This window comes from Thunnus albacares, chromosome 16 (assembly GCF_914725855.1).
Source record: "Thunnus albacares chromosome 16, fThuAlb1.1, whole genome shotgun sequence".
NCBI classification, from domain to species: domain Eukaryota; kingdom Metazoa; phylum Chordata; class Actinopteri; order Scombriformes; family Scombridae; genus Thunnus; species Thunnus albacares.
This window is the reverse complement of record NC_058121.1, coordinates 7,523,399-7,545,852: the sequence shown is the minus strand read 5'-3', so window position 1 is coordinate 7,545,852 and position 22,454 is coordinate 7,523,399. Positions and strand designations below refer to the sequence as shown.

General features: G+C 38.2%; 2 protein-coding genes across 2 annotated transcripts in view; one reads left to right on the top strand and one right to left on the bottom strand.

The window, feature by feature from the left end:
• Window positions 1-1,895: 1,895 nt before the first annotated feature.
• Window positions 1,896-20,042, bottom strand: chrm5b (cholinergic receptor, muscarinic 5b). Its single transcript, XM_044377113.1, has 2 exons — window positions 19,153-20,042; window positions 1,896-3,827 (listed from the first exon to the last, which is right to left on the bottom strand). The coding sequence occupies exon 2, from the start codon at window positions 3,760-3,762 to the stop codon at window positions 2,227-2,229; it is 1,536 nt and encodes a 511-aa protein (XP_044233048.1). The 5' UTR covers window positions 3,763-3,827; window positions 19,153-20,042; the 3' UTR covers window positions 1,896-2,226.
• Window positions 4,683-22,454, top strand: part of aven (apoptosis, caspase activation inhibitor) — a 37,085-nt gene continuing 19,313 nt past the window's right edge. The window contains exons 1-2 of the mRNA XM_044377114.1: window positions 4,683-4,921; window positions 7,746-7,917. Of these exons, the coding sequence (XP_044233049.1) occupies window positions 4,727-4,921; window positions 7,746-7,917 (367 nt within the window). The 5' untranslated portion in view covers window positions 4,683-4,726. The remainder of the gene's footprint in view (window positions 4,922-7,745; window positions 7,918-22,454) is intronic.

Here is a 22,454-nt window from a genome sequence, read left to right as displayed (position 1 = left end):
AAATAATTGACAGATTAATTGACAATGAAAATTGTCGTTAGTTTATCTGATACCCACTAAAGACATAAATCTAAAAAAAAAAACAGGTCATCAATATATACTTTAATTTTTTTTTAAATGGCAAACATTTTTACTAAAAATGCTGGGTACTGTAGTTTTTACTGAATGTTGCATTGGTTGGGGACTATTTTCAGCTGTGTATTTGGTGAACCTGAGAGTGTTTAAGGCAGCAGGATGGTGTCTGTGGGAATGACTCAAAAACTATAGTTCCCATGTTACTTGCAATAAGAGAACATGTCTCTCAGTGTAACTGTGTTTTATTAACGTGTTTTTATTGTTTTTTGGACAACAATGGAGCTCTATGGCACAGAAGAAGAAGATATACAGTATCAGACTTTGGCTCAGTTAGTTTTGGTCTTTTCATGGGTTATAAAGTGTAGAACATCACCCACCTTTTCCTCTAATAATAGAGTGCATCAGACTGAAGAGACCTGTCATGCAGAACAACTGCACTAACATCTTGAGTCTTGGGACCAATGAGAGCTCTGTTCACCTCTGGGAGGAGGTCCCTGCACACATTCTCCATGACATGTTTGTTTTATTGGTCAACTACTGCAGCAGATCAATGATTTGCATCATTTCTCAAAAAGGAATTATACAAGTACAAATCAGATCAAATTAAACTCATTTCATGTTGAAGAGGTTCATGCCAACGATGAAATTCTGCATTTGAGTTTGTATTTCACTGTTCATATTAGTACACACAGACTCACTTTTCACAAAACTGCACAGACAGACAATGAGCACAGGTTCATTCACAAAGCACTTTTGCCTCTGAGCAGAACAAAAGGCACAGAGTTTAGGGCGATACATTTGACATTACATCTTAAAAGACATAAAAGTGCAATAATTTACAACAGCATCACTCATCCATCAGAGAGACATGGTGGTAGTTCATTATGTAAAGTTTAACTTTAAATACCACGTGTCTTGAACTTAACACCTGACATTTAATTCAGTTTTTTTTTTTTACAGTTATATGAATATTGACAAGAGCAGAGGTGTGATCCATAAACAATCTCATATGTCATATTATCACTGTGAAACTAATGCAGCTGTAAATGCACAGAAATGTACAGATTAGCCCTTGAACACAAGATCAATTGCAACTGGCAAGATAGAAAAACAAAAGATAAAACATTAAGTAAACACTGATACACACTAAGCAATTTACATATTTTTAAAGTGTAAAATGCAATAGAATCAACAAAATGTGTCCTTCGTACAATAAATAACTGTCAAATGTGTAAGTCTACAGTATGTCCTTTATATACAGTGCAAGTGAGCAATAGAATAAAAGGATTATGTGAGGTTTAACCTAAAATCATGTATAAATATGTTGCCACCTTCATGTATGGAGGTTGAAGTATGCCACTAGAATAATTAGAGACTTTTAAAGTGTTTAATTATAATACATTATCGATGTTGATTGTTGATCAACACTATTGTAAATTGGTTAATTAGATGTTCATTTGAATGATGCATTAATAAACTAATATAAAAAACAATAATGAAAAGATCATTAAATTTGCCAGTTAATAATTCCTTAATAATCATGTTATTTTATCTCGTAATGATGGATTAACAGAATTCTAAAATGTAACCCAAAAATGAATCTTAAAGAGGCTTTAAAATTTTACTTTTTTCATTTACACATGTGTCTGCCTGGTATATGACAGACACATAATAATAAAAGCCTTTTCATAATGACTTTTGTGATTCCATTTTATTTTAATCAATTCAAATATTAATCATAAAAATAATAAATCATAATCATAAAAAAGACAGAACAAAGAAATTGAATTATTAACTGCCTATTTTAATTATCTTTTATGTTTTTTTGCAACATTTCAATAAAAAATGTAATTCATTAGTTCATAATATCTTTTTTTAAAATTAATCTATGTATTAATGTACTGTGATTAAACTGTTTTCTGGTGGCACACTCTGAGCTCCATATCACGAGATTCAGACAAGGTTTTCTTTTCTGTAATAATCTGGAACAGCAGTTTAAGTGCTGTGTCAGGCTCAGCTCATTTTCCACTAACATGTACTTTAACACAAAAATCACATGCAGCACTTCATGCTGAAGATGACCACTAACTATACAGTAGATCAAGAAAATTCACAAGTGGGCAAAAGCTGCAATAATATTGCAGTGCCACATCAAGTCATTTTATTGTTGACATTTGGGTTCTGTCCACACCAGTACAGCTTGTCCTCGCCTCTCCTCCTCCTCCTCCACTGGCAGAGCAGAAGCATGCGGAAGGTCTTCTGGAAGGTCTTGTTGCAGAGGGCGTAGCACATGGGGTTGATGGTGCTGTTGACATAGCACAGCCAGTAGCCCAGGTGCCAGAGGGTTGGAGGGATGCACTTGGCGCAGAAGGTCGAGATGAGCACCATGATGTTGTACGGCGTCCATGTGAGGATGAAGGCCAGGAGGATGGCACTGAGGGTCTGGGCTGCCTTCTTCTCCTTCACCAGCACCATTCTCTTCCTCTTGGTGATCTGGCTCTTAATGGCGGGGTCCATAGGTTTGGAGGTGGTGGAGGAGGAAGGGGAGGCATTTTTGGCGGGCTGCTCTGCTTCAGGTGGGCAGGGGGACGCAGTTGTAGGATTGGCGTTTTTACCCTTTGAGCCTGGTTTGAACTTATATGAGATGCACTTTTTGCTGTTCTTCTTTGGAGGAGTGGAAAAAAACTGATCTTCTGTATAATCAGTTACCTGCCCGTTTTTATTACTCTGTCCACTATCTTGATCTTTGAAAGAGCCCTGTGGGGTTTCTATTGAAACATGATGCTCCTCCTCTTCTGAGGAGGTGTCGCTGTTAAAAGAGGTGATCTGGTCTGCTTTTGCCCATGCGTCATCTGACCTAGTGGTAGTTTTGGTGGCGTTACTTTGGTTTGATGAGGACCAGGAGGCCTGACTCCGGTCTCTTCTCTCTCTGGTGAAATGAAAGCATGAGTGAATTATCGTTTTCTGTGGTTTCGTCCCCTCTGGAACATTATCTGTTGTGAGCCCTTGCAGCTCTGCCAGATCCTTTGTCCGTTTCTGAGTCTCCTTGTAGATCCTGCAGTAAAGGATGGTCATGACAGAGACTGGGATATAGAAGGCAGCAATGGCTGTCCCAAATGTGATCACCGGCTCCGTTAAAAACTGGATTTGGCACTCGTCCGGAGAGTCTTTTCTTTCTCCTACAAAGTACTGCCAGCAGAGAATGGGTGGCGCCCAGAGGATAAAAGACACCAGCCATGCAAGACCTATCATTATAGCAGCTCTCTTTGGAGTTCTCTTTGCCCTGTAAGTCAGTGGTCTTGTAATGGAGAAGTATCTGTCAAAGCTGATGACAAGTAAGTTCATAACTGAAGCATTGCTGGCTACATAATCCACTGCTAGCCAGAGATCACATGCAAGGTTCCCCAAGGACCAGTAACCCATCAGTATGTATGTGGTGTACAAGTTCATGGACAGCACACCTATGATGAGGTCAGCAAACGCCAAACTCAGTAGGTAGTAGTTGTTGACAGTCTTCAGTTGGCTGTTGACTTTGAAAGACAGCAGGACCAGCACGTTACCAACAATAGTTATCAAGCTGACAATGGCAGACACTGTAGCTATGGTGATAGCCTCCCAAAGGCTGTGGGGAGCAACATGGACATGTGACGTGTTACCAAAAGTGCTGTTTGGAGGATCTACATCCATGGTGCTGTGTTATCTGTCTGTGTTGAAGTGGTGCTCTGTGACTCCACGTAGAGTTAAGAGTTTTTCTGAAATGAAAAGAAAAACAGTTATATAACACAATTATTATTATTTTATTGGCCATGTTTTGGAAGCCAAAACATCACATGTCAAGTAGAACTCTTTAGTATAATGTTGTTTTGTAATAATTAAGCCACTTCATTTTTGATTAAATTGTATTAGCATTTTTAACTTTGGCCTTTTATCAGATTAATCTACTGAATTGTGATTTTGCTGATCCATAAGAAAAAAGTTGCGACCTCAAATTTCAAGTTCAATCAATGGGATGTATTGGGGAAAAAAATATGGCTTTTTATGTTTATTATTTTTTATTATTCATTCCTTTTTATGATACACAAAAACACCAGACAAGAAAAACCTGCCCCCCCAAAACAAACAAACAAAATTTTAAAAAAAATGTTTTTGTAGGTTTAATTTATTTTCATTATTATTATATATTTATTTATTTTAATGTTAACTGTATCCACTTATTTTTTATTCCTATTAAGATAAATCCATGATGTAATGGATCATAGAATGATAGTATGATGTTTTTATAGCCTGAAATGTTGTATTGTTGATGTAATTAGTAAAGGTTAATAAGGTATAATGCTGAAATACAAACTTGAAAAGTATAATTGTAATATTTTCTGTTTTGTTTTGTTTTGTTTTTTACACTTTTATACTCAATATTTTGGTCAAAATGAGACCTGGAAGAGAGTTTTCGTTTCCTTGAATGGTGACGGAAGTTCAGAGCCAGGGCAGGGAAGGTCTTGGCAGAACAATCCGTCTCCATCCTAGGAAACGAAAATCTGCGACCCGGAACCGTCAAATGCCAACTTTATTGGACGACAACGTTCACTGTAACACTCATTCCCTTCAACTATGGGGTGCAACATGCTAAACTGTCCGGGCTCAGTTGACAGTAATGGAGGTTAGACCTAGCAGAGGCAGAGGAGGCAGCTGGAGAAGAGGTGGCCGGGGTGGACACGACGGCGACAGTTTCGGCGGCGAACACCGGGGCAGAGGGAGAGGAGGCCACCACCGCGGCCGGGGCAAGAGAGACCACTACCGCGGCCGTGGACGCGGAGGAGGAGGCCGAGGAGCGGACTTCCATCACCGGGTGAGGGAGCGTGGAAGTTGCGTCCCACAGACAGCCCCGCTATCCCGCTCTGCCAGACTGCATTGAAAATCTAGTAAATTTAGTTGTTTTCGTCACCAAAAACAAGCACAAAATTATTTCAAGATAATATAAAAGTTAATATGACTTCATCTTCAATTCGGCCTAATTAGCTTCAGTTTTAGTGTAATGTCAGCCGGTGCCACGTCTCTGTGGCACCAAACTACATTGTAGATGTTGATAGCGAGGCTTAAAACCATCCCAATATTATATATTTTAGAGAAACCGAGTTTTACATTGTAGATAACATGAATGCCAAGTTTAGGCAATGTTATGACGTCAAGACGTTTGCTGATAGATGACTTTTCCTACATGTTTACAATCAAGGCACAGCCTCAGTCTGCAGTAAAATTCAAGTTGTATAGATAGATAGATAGATAGATAGATAGAGCACTTTATTAATCCTTAAGACAAATTCAAGTGTTACAACAGACACTTTACATAAATGAAAATACAAAAAAAAACCCAAAGAGGTAGGCAAAAGAAACAAATGCTAAATGCTAAATATTGATATTCGAATAATTTACACAATGTATATACATATGATAACAGTATATACAGACAGCACTATACAATGTCTCAAGCATCTTTTTCTCACAATTGTACCATTGCTGTGCATCAAAGGAGTAGGTTGATGTCAGCTTGATCACAACCAAACCTCTCTACTGTATGTGTGTATCTGTCTTTTATGTATATAATAAGATCCAGATAGCATGTTTAGATTTAGATGGAGAAGAGTTAAGCATTTTTGGTGTGCATCATCAGATCAAGAACTTGAAATATTCTCCACAGCCACTTTAATGTTATCATAGCACAATCTGGGCCTTGGATATAACACTAGAGGGTTCAGCTTAATTTCCAATGGGATGCTCTGTCAGTCGATGCCTCTGCCATGGTAACTACAGCGTTAGAAGGGAGACAATAGAGGCTCTGTGATTGCAATCACAGAAATCTCCTTTGGTACATACAGGCTCCTTGATTGCAATCATAAAAATCTCTTTTGATGCATCCGTAGCTACCATGTGGTCTTTGGTGATATTGTCGAGAAAAATAATTAGCACTGTTATGGTTTTTTTGTGTGTTTGTTTTCTGACTAAGAAAAAAAAAAAAAAACGCTGAGCAAAACCACACTTCAGCAGTCTGACACATCTCATGTCACACATTTCCATGACAGCATTATTAAAGGTTTGAGCAGCTGTGTGACAAAACAGGAAAAAAAAATCTATGACTCAGACAAATTTAATGAGTTGTGTGTTGTTTGTCATACAGTTGGACATGCCATTTAGCTTGACCCTTTTGTTACGCTTAGCAACCAATCATGAATAAGAGCTATGTGGTAATGACCACTTTACAAAATGCTTTTTGAATTATACTTTGTTGAGCAGCGTCAGTAGAAGTATTATTTTTTTGTTACAGTTACCAGGACATGCTGGCTAACAATTTAGACCTTTTTAGGTGAGTAAAAAGGACTCAAACAAGTCTGAATGACTTTTTCAGACGATCTATTCTGTCATAATCTACACTAAACAGAAACACCAAAGAAGTCAGTATCAAAATGCTGTTTCCTTTGTCCCTGGAAAGATGGTATATTTCAGAGAGTATGGTGTTCCAGTTGATATGTATGAAATTTCCAACCAACTTTTTAAGTGTCCCTCTTCACCTCATCCATCTGCTGTTTCACCACTTTATAGATGCATCCAGGGGAGGACAGTACAGTTGGATAACACACAAAAATTCCCCAATATGTGGTCAAAATAGGGTCATGTTCATGTAAAATGAAAGAAGGATTGGGAACGAGCTAGCATTATGTGGGTATTGTTTTGTCATTTTGTGCAGATAATTGTTACCCAACCCCTTCAAACTTGTTATAGACGTGCATGTGCCTCCTGATTGTTGCAAGTTGGTAGGTTTTTGTGCATTGTGCATCTTTACATTTTTAACAGTTTGATTGTGTGCACAGGATTTTTGAACCCACCCAACATCTTGTTTCAAACAGAAAATTGTAGAAAGCTTTTTGTGGCTTTAAGTATACAAATTTAATACCCTGCTCTTGGCTCATAGATGCTCCTTATGAATTATTGGAATTAGACCTGCCCAAATAGAGTAAAGCTAAAAGCCTCAGTATGCTTTAAACAAACTGCTTGTTGGACTGTTTTACAATGTTTACGCGTGTTTCCAAACCTGTGTTATTCAGCCTGGCTCAACTGGACTCATTCTCCCCCTTGGCATGATTCATTTGGAAAAAAAGGTTTCCAACTTATCCACTGAATTGGACCAGAACAAATGAACTATAGGTTTGAAAACACCCAAAAACTCTCTCTCTGATGTCAGACTGTATTTGACAATTTTTCTAACTTTCTGAATCTGACACTCCCATGTCACACAGGCAATTGGCCAGATGTTAAGAGGTGTAAAGGTAGGCAGGGTTTGGACATATTTTTCTTTCTTGATTCTTCACACAACTACGCCCGTCACTTTTTATGTTTACAATTGAGTGCAGCACTAAAAGAGCCTTATAGGACAGACAGTCTGAAAATGTGCACCATTATTCCCATTTGTGAGTGTCATCATGTCTCGTCTCGCTTTTTGCCCAGTTTAGCCATTTTAAATAGATGTAAAGACTTAAGACATCGTCTGACGAAGACATGTGTGTCCTAGTTTATTTGAAGTATAGCGGGCAATATGAAAAGCACTCCTGGTACAGGTATGACTTTAAAGTCACTTAAATTGCACATTTCTCACTGTGAATTCTCCCGTGTTCTTTCAGGATCAAGATGAAGGGGATAACTTTCATGAGGAAGACGACAGGATGGAGGTTTTCTCCAGGAGGAAACTGGAGTCAAACTGGGATCGTTATGAGGAGTCAGAGAAGGAGCAGCCCGCTGATGACACGCCCACTCAGAGAGGAACCAACTACCATGTCCTACTGGAGTCTGCAGGTAAGATCTGGCCACAAAAGACGGGAAGAGTCTCAGTCTGCCCTCAGCTGGAGAACATACTCACACATGAGAGCTCCGCAAAAATGGAAATACTGCTTTAATCCAAAGTGTTTTGTTACTAGATTTGTGCACATTACGTTTCTCTCAAAGGTTGAAACAAAGAAGTGAAGTTGTTAATTTGTGATCTTGGTCCTGACAATAGAGCTTTTCCGTTTCCAATTAGTAGGATGAATCGTTTTTGGACTTGTACATTAATTTTCTGGGATAGCGGTACAAAGCATCACAAGCAATGAAGACAAAGGCTCAGGCGATAATCTTATTTTCTTGTGTTTTTACTTGTTGGTATACAATTTGCCCCAGTCTGCACAGATTAATGTTTGCTCATTTTTACCAACCATGATGAGACCATTACTGCATTAAAGGAGTGGTGCAAGAGTTTAATGCTTTTGTGTTGACTTTTTTCCATTAAATAAACATCAATTAATTTGTGCATTAGCCTTTTTTGTGTAATAATGACATGGAAATTGACTTGGTGTCAAATACTCCACTGAGTGTAACTGTTCTTTTCTGAAGTTGTCTCTGTATCCTAATTAGTTAAAAGGAAATGTTTGTTGTCTTAAGGGACTTTAATTGCTCTGTATGGACACTGCTGTCAGATAGCTGCAAAAAGAACATCCTTGTTTGTCTTTGTTTGCCAATTTCAGCCTCGTTGGCCAGTGTTTGGCCCTCTGGGCTCTCCACAGTCTCTTCCCTGTTTCTGTTAATATTTCTTCCCCCAAAGGAAAACAAGTAAGAGAGCTCAGTGCCATCTTGTTAGACAAGAGCTCAAGATGTTTACATATATGGGGCTGATCAATCTTTCCAAATGAAAGCCCCAATATGAGACTGTCACATTTAACTCATATCTCAAGTTGGGATAAATAAAGAGAGACATCCCCAAAGTTGTCAATTTTTGTTTTTAAATATGACAGACAGAGATGAAGTCTAATTTTAGCAGCTACCAAGCATGCAGTAATTTAGCCAAAGTAGCTCATGTGTGCCCACACTTGCAATGGCTGTTGGCTTTCTAGCAATTATTAATCATTACTGATTTTGCTGCTGATTATATTAGAAACCATCTAAAATTTAAACCTGCAATGCGTAATTTTTACATATAAACAAATGTCCATTACATTCAAGCCTTTACCATACGAATTCACACAATGCTGATTAAGCCTATCACCACCAGATAAATCTCTCTGTATTTCACAGTATACCGAGTTTTTAATCTGGTGTCAGGTTTGACATTCCTGTGCTGGCTGGATGAATGCATACTGTGCATGTCTGTATGGGCAAAGCATGCGCACTAGAGAGTTCTTCTGGCTGGGCCGTCTAACTTCCTGTTAGCTCTCTGCTAACTTGAATGGGGATAAAATAATTTAATCGTGCAGCTCTTCTACACTTTCCAAATGTTATCAGACCGAATGTATCAAATTCTAATAGTGAAACAAGTCATTGCGTGGGGGTTGTGACTCTAAAAACAATTTATCCACTGTTTTACAGCCACAACAGTAGTGACAGAGCAGGCTACAGTGGAGCCTATGACGTAAGCACAAATTGACAGTGTTTTTGTAATGACTCTCACTGCCAGAAGAGGGAGACTAAAGTCCTGCACTCCAGCTTTAATTCAGTTTCAGTGAGCAGCTTGTCTTGTCTGATTTTTAGCAACATCCCAAGTTTCCAAAATGCTGTGTATAATGTGAAATATGAAACATGTTTTTTCTGGTGGCAGTGAATGTAGTTTTCATGACCTGAAACTTCCCTCTACTTTCAGATGTTCATGATACATTTGCCTCTCATTTACATGAATGATATTTGTGTCATCTTTCTTCAAACACAGTAGCAACATGCACCCCTGGTTGTTTGTTAGTTAGAAGTTTAAGACTGATGTGCATCTCTTTAAAAATACGGGGGATGTGGTGATACCATGTGGAGACTGAAATAACCGTCATTGGTTAGCTGGAGCTGCTTTTGTTTTATCCTACATGTTGCTGATACCTGTAGGGATTGTTGATGGTGAAGACAACAAGAAATGAGTTGAAGAAAGGCTCAGTCATCTTCTACTTGTCAGACAAATTTACAGTATACAGTATATATTTGTGATTTAGCAAGGCCATTTCCAGTCAATCCTTTTCCTCACTGTGATCATTGCTCTTGATGTCAAAGCAAATGGAATAATATAAACACTCATGTTATAAACTAAAATGCAGTTATTCCAAAATAGGAGTAAGGGGTACTTAAGCAGTTGCCATGAGAAATGGAGAGACTGTGGGGTAGCTCAGCTAATTTGAAAAAAAAAAATCATAATTTGATTAAAAAATACTTTACATATTTGTGTTCAGGAGGAAAATAAACACACAAATGGGAATAAAAATTAGCATGTTGATCTCTGGCATGTTTATCATCACAATAACCAATAAAATGTCAGGTACAATTAGCATAGCAAAAAATCAAATAGCTTTCCCACTAACCTAAATCAGTTGTAACACCATGTGCTGCCATTGAGAATTGAAACTAGTGAAAACTAGTTGGCGTGCCAATAGAGTTAAAATACAAAGATTCAAGTAATGGATAAATGATTGAAATAATCAGCTTCTCCAAGTCATAGTAGCACGAATACAAACTTGACCAAACCTACCCTTGATAAAAGAAACCAATATGGAAGCAAATTATTGCCACAATTATTTAAATTTGAATTATATCAGCAACTGAATATTTAATGTTGAAATTTAAATACAGCTAAATTTATTGCACTGAAATATTTGACTTTGAAAACCATCTTTATGAATTTATATTGTCTCAAAAGTCACTTTGTGCAATTTCAAAAACTTTATTTACCCCGTGGGCTATATCTATTTTAGATAGAATTCAGATAGAAAATTAATGTTCCTAATATTCAAAAGCTTTATTAAAGTTGCTTTATTTCAATAAGCTCAATTCAGATCTAAAAATTCAAGTCAAGTTAAAAACTGGCAGCTCAGACACACTTAAAATCTGGTCTAAAGTGTGCATCGACCCAAGTAAAGTCCAAAGTACCAGAAATGTTCTTGTGTTTTCTCTGCAGTGAAATACTATTGAACAATTTCATGAAGCCATCCTATCTATTGAAGGGGTACTTGAGCCCACCTGATGGGGCTGTTGGGGTATGTCAGACAAAAATAGCTGTAAACCACTGCTGTTGTGAATGCACAACTCATCTCCTTCTCAGTAGCTAGACAAATTTGTATTTATGATCTGGCTGCATTTTCAGTGCAAACCCTCTCCTAGTTGAAAGACTGTAAACTTGATCACTTCCTGCATATAAGGAATGCACAAGCAAAGTATTTAATAGTACTTTATTGTACTACTAACAGGTGTTGTGGTTAAGAAGTCTGAAATGTTTGGCTTCATATTATCTAGTGTTAGATCATTTGAATTTCACAAACCAACACGATGTGATATGAAAAGTGATATGAAAAGTAGGGTTACGTAACGTAACCATGATGTAACCCCAGATTCACAGAGTATAGGCGTAGCTGTTGGTGTTCCACAGTGTGTTTCAGTTTCAGTTCATGAAAGTTAATTGGAACATTTTGGTCGCCTAAAAAAGTCTTGTTCAGGGTTTGGTTTTACTAAAAGACCCTCTAAAGAGTCAGCTGTTCAGTTTTTCCGCTAAGTACATTTTGTTTTATTGGTTTAGGCCTGTTTTTTTGCTAGCAACCATGGACTGTAAATGCACCGTGCTAACCAAGCTAGCAGCTAGCGCCAGGGTCAGCTCCACCCTCTCGTCCAAATATGGTCACTTCTGGCTCCAAATCAAAGATGGCGACGGTTAAATCATTTAACTCAAGGCTTTTAAAAGGCAGTCCACAAATCAATGGGGGACGTCATGGTGACTATGTCCATATTTTTTTTTACAGTCTATGCGTTGCCCCCAAGTGGCAGAAGAAAATCAATTAATGCAGCAATACGTGTTGCTTCAGAGGCTTGGGGTTATACAAGCATAATATCATTACGGGAAGAACACTAATTATCACAGTCAAGTTAAATAGGCCATATTTGGATGAAAACTCTAATCTGTTGAATCCTACATGCTACTAATTAACTGCTTGATAAGTACAGCATATTACTCAGCATAAAGTCTGATCAGATTTCTTTGATCAGCCCCAGTTTGACAGGGTTTTAGCCTAATATCCAGGAGTTCACACTGACAAGCTGTGGAGGACTTACACTTGCATTTGTTTTTGGAGAAAGTTATGAGGCCATTTTTAACTCAGGATAAGTGTTTAAACTGTTTTTATAGGACTGTTTTTTTTTCTCACGTCATTAGAGAGTTGGAGAGTGTTGCAGCGCCGTGTCGTTCTCTCCCTTCTCTTGTAGCGTAAATGCCAAAGGTGCTCTTGTGAGTTGTTTGACTCCTATCTCTCGTCTCTGTGTTTTGCCCACATTGTCAGATTAGTCATGCCGTACAGCAAGAGGCTGCCGCTCTCTAGAGGATACTTAATTGTACGTGGGAGGCGATGCTTTCAAGAGTCGTTTTTCTGGCCAATTAAGGTAGCCATGAAATCAGGAATTCGCCATAGAAACCTCCCTTTACCTCTTGGCCAAAGTTATTACAGAAGACTTCTTATTGTGAGGCTTATACTGCCATCACTTTTGTATCCAAGGTGTTGAAGTGTTGAGAGTATTCAGTTTCTTTTATTGGCAAGACTGGGCAGAATGTACAAGTCAGAAGGTGCTTCTGTTTCCTGTAACTTTTTCATATGTGCAGATGTTATGTATTTCAGGATAGAAATGCCCTGGAGCAGTGTTTCACAACCTTTTGTAATGTATCTTGCAATTCTTTCGAGATACAAAATCCCAGGGCAGAGAGGTCGAGAGCGCAGCTTTACCTACAGTGTGGTGGAGGCGTTAAGCACAAGTGAGATTAAAGGCTGATTTTACAGCATTTCAATCAAATAGATGCATTGTGTTTCCTTTGCCACAAGCAGTATGTGATACTCTATGGATGCATTGTCAGAACAGGACATTTTATATGGTTGTGCTGCCATACAGGGCTGTTAGACCACTAAAATGAGACTGTATATGTACTTCATATTTAGGGGGAGAAATGATTGAAGCTTTGTTAAAGTGAGACTATATAACTTTTCAAAGATCTACCTTTTACACATGACAGGTTAGTCGGGGAAACCAAGTACATTTACTCAAGTACTGTACTTAAGTACAATTATGAGGTACTTGTACTTGAGTATTACCATTTTTATGCTACTTTATACTTCCACTCTACTACATTTCAGGGGGAAATATTGTACTTTCTACTCCACTACATTTATTTGACAGCTTTAGTACTTTTCCGATGAAGTTTTGACACAATGGATAATAAAACAAGCTTTTTAAATACAACACATTGTTAAAGATGAAACCAGTGGTTTCCAACATTTTTGGCTTTTGACATCTTACAAAAAGCAGTGTGTAGTCGGGGTCACATTTCACATGTCTGAGTTGTTAACAGCTCCACCAAATAGTGATTTTTCCCTTTTAAACTTCTCACCTGGTTTCATTTCAATAAATGTTCAAATGATCCAATATTTCACCAAAAATCAAAGATTAGAGAAAAAGTCCAAAAACTGAAAATAGATTTGTGTATCAGAACTTTGTTTTTTCTTCTTTCCTCTCCCATTAATCATCTCACGACCCCTCAGATTTATTTGGTGTCCCTGTGGGGGGGCCCGACCCCTAGGTTGGGAACGACTGGACTAAACTAGCTAACTGTATATAAAGTAGTTGAAACTAGCTCCACCTCCAGCAGCTACAACAGGAACATGCTGCTCTAACACTGATACTTCAGTATTAATAATCTAATGATGTCATATACAATAATATATCAGTCAGAGGGACCAAACCACTACTTTTACTGCAATACTTTAACTACATTTGCTGCTTTTATATACTTTTATAAGTATACTTATAATACTTTTGTACTTTTACTTAAGTATGATTTTTCTTGCAGGTTTTTTTAAACTTGTAATAGAGTATTTTTACATTGCTATACATTGGCACTTTGGACTCCATTGGATCTTTAAAGTAAAAGATCTGAATACTTCTTCCACCACTGTGAAAGGTTAAATTCAGAATTAAACGCACTCTTGCTCAGTTCAGTACACACTGGGGTTTTGCTGTTACATCCTTACTTGGTCTGGTATGACCGGTAGTGTATGGTGACTAATGTTAGATGTTGCTGTGTAACTAATGCAGCGTTCATGTCCTATCAGAGTCACTGTAATCACAAGTTTCCGACTTGTAAATGTGTTCACATTAACCTCCAATTCATAATTATGACTAGGATACTGGGATTTTTGTGAAAGCTCCAATAGGCTATATCCAGCTTGGCACTTAATAATATGGAATTGCCTGAAAACGAGCACACATGGATGCTTTACGTCAGCCAAAGTCCGTTATTGAACGTAATTAAACCTAACTTTAATTAAACCTAACTTTTAATATAATGTAATTTTGCCAGTGCACAGTATTTTAAACTCTCATACGACCACCTTGGTTCCCATACAACCTTCCATGATGTGAACGCTCGCAAGTCCTTAACATGGCCATCTTTCCAATCCTTTCCATTCATCCGACATAGCGTGAACGCGGCAAAACATTACTGAGTCAATTTGTTGATTTAACAACTCTGTTGTACTTGTGCTACTGTTACATTATAACTTAGTATTTAACATGACCCTAGTGCAGGACACCCTGAGAGCCTGCTGGTTACTATGTATACTTTTTTTTAAAATTCATTTTGTTTAACCTCTATTTTATCAGGCAAGACATTAAGAACAGTTTCTTATTTACAATGATGACCTGGCAAGTAGGCTATACCACATAACCATAACCACAACACCCATGATTCAATTCTGGCTACAGACCTTTGTTGCATGTCATACCCCTCTCTCCACCTCAGTTTCCTGTCTGTCTGCACATAACAAAACTCTCAGATAAAGGCTTAAATGGGGGGGGGGGGGGAAATCATCTTTAAAAAACATTACCCCATTGTCATTTGTGGCCAGTGTGGCTGCTGTTTAACATAAATTACATACACGCTGTAGGCTCACTTAAACCAAAATGGTAAAAGTGATTACTATACATATCTTTACACTGTAGTAAAGAGCTGTAAATAAATGAGACTAATAAAGAAATAAGGTGGCGTCAGTCTTTATACTGTATTTTAGATGGTGAGTTATTAGGATCAGATTGGGCTCAAAATGAGTTTGTTTACTTTACATTTAAATGTAAAGTAATTAGAAATTGCTTTACTGTACAAAACAAAGGGAGGTGACGTTCATCCAGCAAAACTGAGTTTTTGGCAATGGCAGAGGGTGGAAGGAAGGCTGAAAAAATATCACTTTCATAAGCAGCCTAGGAGAGTGGAAATGCACCTTTAACACTAACTTGGTTCAAGACCTACCAAATTGCTGCACACATCACATCTACTCACCTTTTTAACTATTCAAATGTGAAAATGAAAATGTCTGATTATCACTCTACTCTAAAAACAAAACACTTGTGAAAAAGTTCCATTTTAACTAGTGAGAGCTGCTTTTGCTTCACAGCTCCACGTAGCAGATGGAGAGATGCAGTGATTGTCTTAGTAAAAGTGCTCAATAGTAGGCCAGGTTACTGAGGCTTTAGATGCCAGTTTTAAAGCTTTTAAAGCTCCCACTGAGGCACAGCCCACAGCTGTCATGCAGGAAACATGGTGTTACAACATGTCATGTTAGAATATGACAAGGTCAGAAAATCAGTTTCACACAGTGAGGGGAAGTCCTTGTATGGTCGCAAAACCAAAAGCTTCCTACAGCTCAACAGGAGAATGTGAGAGTGCATGACAAAAAATTGGATGAAAGGACACCTGTTTTCATTTAAAATTATGATTTCATGTTCACCTTTTTTTGTTTAGATAACTCAGTAAAAAATTTGGATTCTAATCTGAATATCTGGGCCATTATTTTATAGTCTACATCTTTAAAGTTAGGGCTGCAACAATTAATGAGTTGATCGATAGAAAATATTTTAATGATCAAATAATCATTGCAGCATCTTTTTAGAGCAAAAAGTATAAAAATGAATTGGTTACAGCTTCCCAAATGTGAATATCATCTGGTGTTCATACTCCTGCAATTATCTTATTATCTTTTGGACTGTTAGTCAGACTAAACATGACATTTTTGAAAAGTAACCATGGGCTCTGGGAAGTTGTGATGGACATTTTTCACAATTGGCTGACATTTTACAGAACACATGAATAATTAAATAAATGAGGAAAATAACCTGTAGATTATATTATAATGAAAATGATCATTAGTTGCAGCCATGTTTAGTCAGTTGCAGATCATGTGACTATAATTGAAGGCTACAGAACAAAATGGCCCTTGAGATGCGATTGTTTTATCGTTTCAACTACAATCCTAAAATTTGAAAAGTACTATAGATAAAGAGGATAAAACAAGTTCAAGATTTTAACTAATTTGTTTGAGAAATGACCCCAAAATGATTTTTCCAAATGTGGTAGAATTCAAGCTTGAGAAAATGTTGTGAGTTCATATATTTAGTGTATTCTCCATCACACAACCTTCTCTTTGTCCTTGTACTTTCTGCTGCAGTTAGTTTGCACTGTAATAATGCTGCAGTCCATACATCTCACACTCATTCATTCTATCTAAGACGTTCTGGTGGAGAACCTGTCACTGCTGTTTATATAATCTCCATTTATATAACCTCAATTTGTTTATATATCAACTTTTCCTTCTGTTTAATGTATCCAAATGCATGTGCTTCTGCAGTGACTCACAGAGAGCATTAAAGTTTCAACTCGTCTCTGCATGTATTTATTCATGCAATAGAAATAAACACACATAAAGACAGTGGCTGACTCTCTGTTTGCAAACCCCGTATTGAAAGCTGAAAGCTCTGCTGTACTGTGTGTGATTTGGGGAAAAAAAAAAAAATGGACCCTGACAGGGAAATTGTGTAAACAGACTGTTTGATTTGAATTGAAGGTCATGTTGATTTCTGTTGTTTCATGGCCTTGTGGATGGCTATTATGTAGCCTCGCTCCTTGTCCAAACATCCCAAGTGCTTTAAGCATTCATGTGTTTTGATTGACTGTGATTACATGTACTATTACATTCAGTGTTAAGAATCTCGGTGTCAGGAGGCGAAAATTCACTGACTCCAGACTGAGGTTTTTTTTTTCAAGAATGAAACCTTGATGCTTTTATGATTCTTGAAATATTTCACAACCAGCGCATTTTGCTTTTGCAGGAAGGTTGTCATTGCCATGAAAACTTAAGTGGTCATGAACCAGAGTGGGATGTTTTTGAACTGCAGGTGAATAAAAACACATCGTTCTGCACCGAGCCTCAAGGAATTAATTGTTTCGTAAGCCTAAGGCAATTTTTTATTTTGTCAGGGTCTCGTCTCGGTCCTTGCATTGTTGGGGGTTGATTGTGCTGTTGCTACGGGTAATGGCACACATGGTGCAATTCCCTTGTTCTGTGTGTGTGTGTGTGTGTGTCCATGCGCCTGTATGACTAGGGGGAATAGCTGGGCAGTTATTTACATCCTAACACGGTCATCTATCTGTACACATTAACACAAGGATCAATCCTCCTCCCCCGCAGCCGTAGTTTACCAAGGTCACTAATGGGCACCTATCAAGGTTCAATCATAATGAGACAAAAGGAAATCGCATTAGAGCTTCAGTGATTCAGCTAACTAGATTGACAAACACAAGGACGTTTTCCTAACTGAGATGAATAGTCTCAATCATGCCATTAATTTATATGTTCCGGTGTCGTTATGGATACTTGATTAGCCATCTAGGCTGGAGGAGACTGGCGTCAAAGCAGAGGAATGAGGCTGGTGATGTACTGTCTGGTTGGCAAGTATAGGAAACAAAACATTACAGGTGCTTGGTTTGTTTCCCTGCATTCGCTGATTATGATTAAGCTAGTGGAGGATGGAGTGAAGCAGAAGGTAGATCATAGGCACTTCACGAGGCAAAACAGTCTGCCCACTTTCATCCTTAAATTCCTGTCACTGAGTCCCTGTAACTGGGAGATCAGTTTGGAGCTGCAACAGCCAGCAACAACTGACTGTTTTCGTCATTTTTTTTACAATGAATCATTTAAAAAATATCAGCAAATAATTGAAAAAAAAAATGCCCATCACAATTTCCCAGAGCCCTACGTGATGTGTTCAGTGCTCATTTTGACCGACCAACAGTCCAAACGCACATTTAAAATGATATAAAATAGATTGGAGCCATTTAAGAAGCTGAAATTAATGAATGTTTGACATCCTTGTTGATCAAAATTAGGGCTGCAACTATTGATTATTATTACTGACCAATAATCTGCCAATTATTAATCTATATAATTTCAGAAAATTGTCAAAGATGCCCATTACAATTACCCAGATCTTCAAAATTGCTTGTCTTTTCTGATCACCAGTCCAATTTCTCAAATATATCCAGCATACTACTATCCAGTATCACTGCAGACACAGGAAAGCAGCATATATTAAAATTTAAGAAGCTAGAAGCATTGAATTTTTGGCATTTTTTAAAAAGGAATTTTATCAAAATAGTTTCCAATGAATGTTCTCTTCATCCATTAATTGTTTCCAGCTCTAGTTCAGTTTTAATACTTATTTGCACAAAGCTCACAGTGTTTACACCTCCAAGAATAGAGTGGAACAAGTGTTGGGATGCCAGTCATGTGACTTGTCTTCCCATTAGTTTTTAATGATGCCTTAAATCAAATCATCTCCCTCCTCACACCTCCCACTATTTCCTGAGTAAAAAATAAACACACACAGCACCCCCACACCTCTACACAGAAACTTATTTAAACATATTCAAGATTTAGGATCAGTTTAATAATCTTTGAGGTGCAAAACGCTTCTGTTTTAAATCCACAGTGTACAAAATGTACAGTGCATCTCTGAACTATGAAAGCTCTGGTGACAACTGATGAAGCCCAGCACTTGTTCCATGATTCATTTATATAGTAGTAAGTCAGGCTACATTTGCTATTCAGTAATAAATATTTTATAATGTTAGAATTTGCAGTCTGATTTTACTGAACAAGAGGGTTGCTGCTCTGAACTGTTTAATTTCCTGCCATAATAGCCACTTCAAACAGAATATATACTCACCTCTTGTGGCTCTTTCAACAAAACACGATCCTCCAGCTTTAAACGGGCATTTAGCCAGTTCTTTGATGCGCTGTTTTTTCTTTTACTCCTTCAGTCCAGCAGAGTTCTCTCAGTTCCCCACTCCTTGTATTTTTCTCAGCTCTTTACGCCTTTCTCTTCCTGTAGCTCTGTTTCCCTCTCACAGCGTTTTTGCTTCACACCTTCCCTTGCTGGCTCTCTCTTCCCCTCCCCTGTTCCCTCTCGCTGACTTTTTTCCTCTGTGCTCCTCTCTCCAACGAGGTGAAAAACACACTTGTCAAATACAGGTAGGTCATCACACCGTCTCTCATCCTCATCAGTTGCTAAGTACGAGGCGCTTTGATGCAAACAAGTTTTTCAGCATCATCGTGTAGGTATAGCTCCTAAACAGCGCGGTCTCTTCCTGAGGCGAGATGGTAAATGCAACAGCTGTTTAGTGTCAATGTCCATGTGACAAAGCAGCTCAGAAGCCTCGTTGGTACTGTTCAGACCCTTTTAACAGGAGGGTGAATTACTGGAAGCGGCTGCTCGTCCTCAGCTCTGATAATCAAGTGAAGATGTCGTCAAAGCTGTTTCTTTTTTTTTTTACCGAAGACAAACATGTGAGCTCAACATCCTCTCAGAAGAAGACAGAGTTTGTCACTCACGCTGCAAAGTTTGAGCTACTCCACCGGCTGTGCAAGGATCCTGAAGGCTGCGTAGGTTGAGTTTTCGTCTCCTATGAGGCTTCTTCTCCTGCTTGCTTGGGATGCTGCTCAAACATCCTTGCCAATGTGCAGATTCAACCGTGAGCCACTATTAGGAGAAATTCCCACATGGCCGGAAGCCTCATCCTGTATCAGGGCAACGAGCAACATGGAAGAGGAGGTTGGAAGAGGTGAGGAGGTGGAGGAGTAGGATGAAGCAGAGGGGTTGGGGGAGGAGGAGCCAGAAGGAGGAGTCGATGTGGGTGTCTGCAGCAGTTCAGAGAGGGCCGACTGTTTGTCTTTGCATCAGCAGTGCTTACAGCTGTACGTCTTCAGCAGAGAGTAGATACATTCGTACAACTGCTGGCTCTTCAAACAGCCACACACACGTCCCATTTCATGGTGATTCAGTTAATCCCCAATGCGTATGCCCTCTTTAAAAGCAGGGAGAGCGACAGTGGAAGCAGACACTGGTGATTGGCAGAGTTTTTAAACTGTTCGCCTGGCAATCCTAACTGCCCCTATCGACCTCCATAGTAAGTGCTTTCTGTTAACGCTGCAATAGTTAGTCGATGAATCCATTAGTCGATTAACAGAAATTAATCGCCAACTATTTTGGTTAATGATTTTGAGTCATTTTTTAATAAAAAGATGCAGAAATTTTCTTGTTCCAGCTTCTTAAATGTAAATATTTTAGGTTGCTTTGGGAAATTGTGATTGACTGATTGATTGTGATTTTTATAGTTTTTTGACATTTGACAGACTGATTAATTGAGAAAATAATCAACAGATTAATTGATAATGAAAATAATTGTTAGTTGCAGCCCTGCTTTCTGTTCCTTTTGTATGTAACCCTCCCTGTCCAGATAAGCAAGATAAGGCTGAAATGTAAATTAATTCAGTGGATAGAAGAGAAGAAGGGCCTATGTTGAGAGGGTATGAATAGTTTGGTAACAGCTTTTATGGACCTGGCAGTACAGCATTATTAGTGGTAGTAATTGACATAAAAACTATCTATCTTTTTGGGAGGCAGAATTACTTCTGTGATTTCATCTCCCCAGAGCCATGAAGCATTAGTAATGAGTTGGGAGTATATAGTGTATATCATTATTAGAATGAGAGGAAACATGGGAAAGATCAATAACGAGAGATTGATCTACTATTGACATGAGGTTAGCCAAGGATAATAGCCTTTTAACAACCCAAGCAAATACTCAGCATCCTTTCAGTCCTACCAGTTGCATTTGAATATGTGCTGTGCCTGGTGTATTGTTTTATTGTTTAAAATCACCTTTGAGCCCCTTGTTGATAAAGCCGAACAAATATATGCATGCCAAAGATTCTTTGATATGATTGGGTATGATATGATTTAACAGGCTCATGATTTAAAAAGCTCATTTGTTTCCTGCTTGTTGCTGGATTCATGAGCAGCTATTTGTATCAGTAAGCAGTGTCCACTCCAGTGGAGGACAGCTTGGAGACTGCTGTTGACTCAATGAGACTAACACATTGTCACGTGTCATGGAACATGTCATCAGCACACACCACACTTGTAATGACTTGAAGCCTCATCCAGGTGAGCAGCAAGGATGAAGATGTTTGTGTTACTAGGTGTCATTTTTGCTTAATTTTAGCTTCAAAGTTATTTATAAATCTTATCACCAGTTGTCCTCAGAGCAATATTTCGACAAGGTTTCTCAGCATTTTCTAGCCCATTTTAAATGTTTTAATTTAAAAAAAGATCTAGTTTATAAAACCAGTTGTGTGTATTTGAGTATGCAGTATTTTTTAGGGAACTCTAAATGGAAAATATAAAAACAAAATCCTTTGTTACCATTTACAGTTACAAGACTTTTTTTTAATGGAAGCCTATTTTTTTTCTCTTTAATCAGCCACTGTGTAATGTGGAAAATGCTCCAGCTAGTAAAGCGTGATGGTACTAGGATATATGATGTTGATTTTAACACATGAAATGATCAACAATGTGTGAAATAGGTCATATATACATATATATCTCAAACAAATATGAATATTCCCCAATACCATGGTGGAAATGGCCCTCTTGAAATTGATTGTTTTTTTTATTGTCTTGTTCTTACAAGAAAAGTGACAGTTTGGTGCATTTTTAAACGGCATGCATGCATTAAATCAGCCTTTTTACCACAACAAAGGTATTAGCATTGAAAATAGTCGCTGTATTATGCCACTATTATAATGGAGGGTTTGGTGACCACTGCTCATCGTCTCCCCACCCATCAGCTTAAAGGAGGACCCATTGAAGCGCCACTATTTGTCTGGCTGCTTCAGAAATCACATCTAGCCTCAGCATCCTGAAAGGACCACAGCTGTTTCATCCTCACTGTGTGTGATTGAACCTGTCAAGTAGAGTGGGTAATCTGCATTTCTTTGAAATAGTTTTTCTTTCATGTGAATATATCATGCATGTTCCCATCATATTCACCATAGTTCCCTCCAGGCTCGTCACAAAGCTTAAGGACCTGGGATTAAGCACCTCACTGTGCATGTGGATCCTTGACTTCCTGATGGGCAGACCCCAGGTGGTGAAGGTAGGCAGACACACCTCTTCTACCCTCATCC